Source organism: Nansenia antarctica (assembly GCF_963989245.1).
Source record: "Nansenia antarctica genome assembly, chromosome: 5".
In the NCBI taxonomy this organism is placed as follows: Eukaryota; Metazoa; Chordata; class Actinopteri; order Argentiniformes; family Microstomatidae; genus Nansenia; species Nansenia antarctica.
In genome coordinates, this window is record NC_137690.1 from 62,951,940 (window position 1) to 62,958,804 (window position 6,865).

Genomic DNA, 6,865 nt, shown 5'->3' on the forward strand with positions numbered 1-6,865 from the left:
GTGCGTATGCAAATACAGTACTGTACAGAGACACACACACACACACACACACACACACACACACACACACAGAGGACTTTGTCTCAAGATTAAAAAGGTATCAGACACCATGGTAGTTTAACATCTCTGGCCACTTTCATACAGTACATTACAGGGCTCTGGACCTAATGCTACATAACATCCACAATGAAGGGGAACTCAAACCTCCAGGTTACTTGCAGAACACACAGGCGAGTACTCAACCTCCATCTCTGTCTTGGGGCACTATTTACATGTACCGGTATTCACTTTTTAACTTTTTTTTCAACTACTGTATAAGCATTTATAAAAACAGAAAGCTGTACACAATATACACACTTAAGAACTTACTAACTTAAGATTCCATTGACACTATCACAAAATAACGTCTATGAACAAAGTTTTACAGTTCAGAAAAATATGACGTACATCAATAAAAAAAACGGAACATGAAGAACCTTTTAAGAACCTTTCCATGTCAAGGTTTAACATCATTAAGCCCAATATATCATACCCTTAGTTTACATTTGGCTCGTAACTCATAGTCAGTTTGAATATGACAGTACGGGATAGGGGATAATTATCATTCATCACACTCACATATCTCACAACCACTCTCCACGTCTCAGCTTGCATGAACACACACATGCATGCACGCACGCACGCACGCATACAGTACTGTTTAGGTGATCATTCAAAGACAGCCAAACATGCTTATTCATGGCTAAACATAAAGTACTTTCACCTTTTGTGGATGAATTGTGGAAATATGATACCGTGACAAAAATAGCTAGTGAAACGTTTGATCGACTTTGACCTAATTCCAGCAACCAGAGAGCTTGACAGTTGCATGCGTGCTGTGCACATATACATTTCTTCACACCACATGACAAAAAACATTTTCCCTTGGACAGAAAAAGTGCCCCTGCCACACCGTACTGTGCTGTAGTTCTCATGCTTCTTAAAGGTTTAGCATGCGGGTCACATTTACCCTGTGGTCAGACACATTTACAATGGGAATGCTTCCATCCAAGAGGTGAGGGTGATGACTGCGTGGTGCACCGACAGCTTTCCTTAAGCCTTCAGAGAGGTGCCTGGACTGTTAAAAAGTATTTATTTTCCAGAATGTTCTTTTCATGTCGGAATCATCCCCTATTCTCATTCTATGCTTGCGCAGGTGCTTATGGGATTAGAACCCATACAAGGGGCTATGATGAGTCCTCGGGCAGCTCGTCTGTAACCCATACCCGTCCCTCTCTCTTTTCATGCTCTGTAACTCTACACTCTAACCCCCCCCCCCCCGACCATGAGGTGCAAAGCCAATGCGGTGTGTCAAAATAGATAGAAGAAATCAGAGGGGGAACGTGACACATTAGCCCGTACCTGTCATACAGTTCTGTCATACAGTTGTGAAATCTGCTGATTTTGCATCGCCAACAACAAACCGGTACTGTGCATGCTGCAACCTGGTAAGTTGTTGTCGTCAGCATGTGTTCATGTCCTTTGGGAATAGTTCACCCTTCCATCATTAGAGATGTTTTTACCAACTGGCCACAGCTTGCTTTTATTCGATTTAGGATACAAACATGAATCTGCGTAAATGTGTTCACTTGAAATGTATTTTCTATTCTGGCTTTTTTTTATGTACAGATAACAGTATTCTTCTCTGAACTCATTCTATGGCCAGTGAATCTCCACAATTGGGCCACAAGGATGGGCTACACCTCCGTCATAGGATTCCAAGCACTCTATTTGGTCCTCTGTATGGACCAAAAGCCGGTCGACTCCCTCCTCCTCCCTAGATGACTTGCTGTACAGCAGTAATGGGTTCTTGTTGAGTAGAAAGACACAGTCATAAAACAATAAAGGACAACAGTCACAGTAACAAATCAATACTCGTATGGGTGACACCCGAGGTGCCCCTCCCCGCTTGTGACAAGAGGAATGCACGGTGTAGGACTCCCCGCTCCCAGTGTCAGTTCTTGAGTCCTGGGGGTAGCCCGTTCACACACACCTCTGCCCCGCGGTGGGGTAGGAAGGGGTGGAGAGGAGAGGGCCCTGGTGCAGGTGTGTTCCCATAAAGTTGAGTTAGGGGAGGTGGGGGAGGGGGAGGGGGGGTGCGTGACATGCCTCAGCTGTGCATGTAGTTCCTGCAGGGGGAGTCCGGGTGGAAATCGTACTTGCCCAGGGGGGTGGGGTAGTAGGTGGTGGTGTAAACGTTGCTCGGGGGTAGAGGTGTGGGGAAGAAGTTGCAGCTCTCGTCTGGGAGAAGGTTGTTCTTGTTGAGTGTCTGTGGAGAGAGAGAGAGAGAGAGAGAGAGAGAGGGAGAGAGAGAGAGAGAGAGAGAGAGAGAGAGAGACAGAACAGCAGGGATGTGTTAGGGGTTGTTATTAGGCGGTGTGAACTGTGAGCTGGGGCTGCAATGATTACAGACATGAACTTATTCTGTGAAAAGACCAGGCCGGTGTCACAGGAAGGACGTAGCGAAAATGGAGAGCTGGCGTTATGGAGACCAACTGGGCAGGGCGGGAGGGAAGCATCAATCATAAGCAGCGGTGTGAGTCGTGCCCCCCCTTTCTGACACGTTAAACAGGCTAATGGACAACATTAATAACCGGCGACTCTGAAGTTAGACAGCACAGGATAGGGCAGGACACACGCACACAGGATCATGCACGCACACACACACACACACAAACACGCACACACACGCGCACTCACACAACTGTACTGTAGCCTACAGTATGTTCCTACTGTGCCGGTGTGCCCACAGAGCTAAATGGGACTAAATCAAACAAGCAATAACTCAAATCAAGTCATCGAAATGATGAGCTACTTCACCTTGAACTCCATGGGAGTGTACTTCTCGTTCTTTGGCGTGGTGTTGCCCTTGTAGCTGAGATGGTTGGGCGTGCTGGGGTGGATGACGGCCGACTCCTGGGAGGGCTTGTGGAGCCTCTGACAGTAGGTGTACACCAGGACAGACAGCAAGACCGCCGCAAAGAAACTAGCCACCCCCGTGGCCATCAGGTGTAACAGAGAGAAGGCTGGGGGAAAGAGAGAGAGAGAGAGAGAGAGAGAGAGAGAGAGAGAGAGAGAGAGAGAGAGAGAGAGGAGGAGGAAGAGGAGGAGGAGTTTTTTGGGGGGGATGAAACTGCAGCTTTCTTTACTTCTTTAACCACTTCAAAGATAAAGGACTGTATTGGGAGTCGGGGGGGAGAGATGGAAGGCCATGAAGCCCGAAGCGCCGAGGGTATTCGGGAACGATCGCTCTGTGTCTAATTGGGTTGGCGTTGATTCGCCCTGTGATGCAACGGGAGTGTCAGGGCGTGAAACAGAGGAGCCCCCCTAAAGCAGATTAATCTCTCCGGGAATGGGGAAACACGCTCCGTGTCCTTGGAGGTCCCTGTCACCCCCCCCCCCACATAGAGGGAGAGAGAGAGAGAGAGAGAGAGAGAGAGAGAGAGAGAGAGAGAGAGAGAGAGAGAGAGAGAGAGAGAGAGAGAGAGAGAGAGAGAGAAGAGGAAGGAGGGCTGTTTGTCCTTGTTCACTCACCACCGCAGCTCTGGGCCTCCTCCTGTCCAGGCAAAATGACTGTAGAGAGAGAGAGAGAGAGAGAGTTAGAGAGAAAGAGAGAGATAGAGAGAGAGAGAGATAGAGAGAGATAGAGAGATTGAGAGAGAGAGAGTGAGTTAGAGAGAGAGATAGATAGAGAGAGATAGAGAGATCGAGAGAGAGAGTTAGAGAGAGAGATGGAGAGAGAGAGAGAGGGAGAGGGAGAGAGAGAGACAAGAGAAACGGTAAGTGTCACATTCAATCAAACCATCCAAAACAGAATCCCAGTGAACCCACTGTGAGTGTCGCATAACACAACACTGTGACACATATCAATATGAATTGGGACTCATGAAAAGAGACTCTTCTTTCACAGCCCCTTTCATCTCCAGCGGACCAGGAAGGCGAGTCAGAGGTGGGGACTGACCTGGCACCTCGCGGGGCTGACACGGCCTGTGCTCCGTGGCGTTGCCAGGGCACACGCTAGGGTCGGCCTCCTTGTCGCCGTCACACTCGCGACTTCGCGGCTGCAGCCCCTCCTCATCACACTCCCCCCAATCGGACCACACCGACCAGCCACCTGGTAACAGCCAAACAGAATAAGGGAGGAGAAAGGGGAGGAGGGAGAAGGAGAAGGGAGGGGGAGAGAAGAAAAAAGAGAGCAAGGGAGCTTCAATTGACTTTCGGATAAGATAGCATATGACCCCAATTTCACAGGGACGTGCATTGCATCATTGCATTAAAAACTCATCAGAAAATATGCGCGTGTGTGTGTGTGTGTGTTTGTGTGTGTGTGAATGCTGCCTACCTTCACAGGTGTGTGTGTTGCACAGGGCCTCCTCGGTGTGCAGGCCGATGCAGATGTCCCCTCCGTGGGTGGGGGCGGGGTTGCTGCAGGTCCGCGTGCGCTGGTAGTGTCCACCTCCACAGGTGGAAGAGCACTGAGACCAAGCAGACCAGCATGACCAGGCCCCTTTCACTGAACACACACACAAACACACACACACAGGCAGTCACGCACGCACACACACACACACACACACACACGCACACGCACACGCGCACGCGCACACACACACACACACACACACACACACACGCACACGCGCACGCGCACACACACACACACACACACACACACACACACACACACAAACGATTAGTGATTTGAGTGATTTCCAAAATATGAACAAGCCTGTGCAGAGGATATTGCTGGGAATTGTAGTCTGTACCAAGAGGAGCAGTACCTGGGCAGGCCTGGGAATTGCAGTCCTGATACTCCACGGGGGATCCGAAGCAGGCGCTGGGGTTGCTCTTGCCTTCGGGTGTGGAACAGGTACGTTTGCGGGTGCGGAAGCCTTTGGAGCACTCCTGTGAGCAGGCGGACCACGTCTCCCATGGCGACCACCGGGTGCCTGGTAGCCGGGTCGGAGGTCGACCACCGCCGGTCTTCACCAAGTCTTCAACCAGAGCTGCAGAACCCAGAGATCAGACGTCAACATCAACATCGACTTGCTTTGCCGCCATCAAATATTCATCTGGGTACGTTTCCAGATTTGAGAGTAATGTGAAATGAACTAGTTTCTGTACTTCTGAATTATTCAGAGAAAAGGCGCCTCTTGTCAGTGTGTCTCCAAATCAAGGCATCGCAAATATTTCATTAAGCCCATATTGCTGTGAGCCTGAATGTCTCATCCAGATAATACTTCTCTGAGACGGTGCCTAGCCGCCTGTGACACAGCACAAAGACAACAGGGACCCCCCTCCCCCCCAACATACACACACACACTTACCCCCATCTTAAACAGCCTCTTAAGGTCAGGAGGAAAGGAAGCTTGCCCTTTGAATTAACTACCCCCCAGAGGTGCGTGTGTGTGTGTGTGTGTGTCTGTGTTTGTGTGTGTGTCTGTGTCAGTGTCTGTGTGTGTGTGTGTGTGTGTGAGAGTTTCTGTGTGTGTATGGAGAAATATCGATCTGGACTGTGACACCCCTGAGCCTCCACACACACACACACCCAGCCACGGAGGCCTGTCACAGCTACAGCCACACGTTCCACCCCAGTGAGCACAGCATGGACCAGCAGAGCGTGGACCCCCACTGTGGCACGGCCATCTAAAAGACAGAGTCTGGTCCTGGCCCAGCTGCAGTCTTTCCACTCCCAGGGACATCTGGCATGAGAGGGCTGTTTAAACTGCAGGTTTACTCAAAAGACAGGGAGTCTGGGGGCATGGAGTCTGGAGGAGAGCCACCCCCCCCCCCTCCCTCAGGGCATTTCAATGACACCAGATGAGAGGTATGAGTGGTACTGGCTGGGGAGGACAAACCCAAACTGGAGGGTGATCATAGTGATGTTTTATCACTTTTAGGACTATGACTAAGAGTCTTGTATTAGGGCTGTATAGATGCATAGATGAATCAAACAGATTAATGAACTAATGCTTTAGTTGACGACGTTTTTAATTACGGGATTTATATATTTACGACCGTGGACAAAAAGGTCAAGATAGAGTGAGGCATGTAACCGATTAAGAAGTGTTGGAAATCATTTAGCCTTGGTTCAAGCAATTAGAGCCCTTTTTGTCTTTCTCTGTCGATGGGAATAGCAATTTACACCTTCTTTTGGAGGACATCATCTCATAGTTATTTGTAAAGTACCCTATTGATCGCCCCACTCACTGTTTTAAGCAACACGTGTAGGTTTCTTGTCTCGAAAAGAATCATCTCTGACCACCTACATTGCAAGACGAAAAAAAAATAAAAATCTGATGAATCAGTCGATTAATCAACTAATGGGAAAAAACTATCAAATATGTTTTTAATCGACTGACCCTAGTCTGTATGTATGACTGTATGTGTGCATGCGTCCCTGTGTGTTCATGTGTGTGTGTGTGTATGATTGCGGAGAGCGTCTCTGACTCACAGTCAGTCTCACAGTTGGCGGTGCCGTCGTTGGGGCAGACCCGGGTCTCCACCTTGCGTTTGCCCAGCTGGAGCTGATGGGGGTCTGGCAGCAGGGCTCTGCAGGTGTACCGCGTCCTCTGCTCCTGGCGCGCCCCCTCCTGGGTCACGTTGACGGGCATCCAGGGGGTCCAGGGCGTGTTCCTCCGCACCTCCGGACACGCCTCCAGATTACAGGTCTTATACTCCTGCAGGGAGAGGTGAGGGATGAGGGAGAGAGAGGATGAATCATTTCCAAATGCTCCAATATTGGATGATACATCTACTTCCTCTCTACCCCCCTGTTCAGTTTCTCTACTGTTAAAAAACAAAAAGAAGAAAAGAAAAAGAAATC

General features: G+C 49.4%; 1 protein-coding gene across 1 annotated transcript in view; it reads right to left on the reverse strand.

The window, feature by feature from the left end:
- Positions 1-2,149: 2,149 nt before the first annotated feature.
- sema5bb (sema domain, seven thrombospondin repeats (type 1 and type 1-like), transmembrane domain (TM) and short cytoplasmic domain, (semaphorin) 5Bb) overlaps positions 2,150-6,865 on the reverse strand; it is a gene marked incomplete at both ends in the record, with an annotated part of 27,094 nt that continues 22,378 nt past the window's right edge. Inside the window, 7 exons of the mRNA XM_080531817.1 lie at positions 2,150-2,308; positions 2,860-3,065; positions 3,574-3,612; positions 4,001-4,153; positions 4,382-4,552; positions 4,821-5,045; positions 6,494-6,719. Coding sequence (XP_080387943.1) covers positions 2,150-2,308; positions 2,860-3,065; positions 3,574-3,612; positions 4,001-4,153; positions 4,382-4,552; positions 4,821-5,045; positions 6,494-6,719 — 1,179 coding nt within the window. The remainder of the gene's footprint in view (positions 2,309-2,859; positions 3,066-3,573; positions 3,613-4,000; positions 4,154-4,381; positions 4,553-4,820; positions 5,046-6,493; positions 6,720-6,865) is intronic.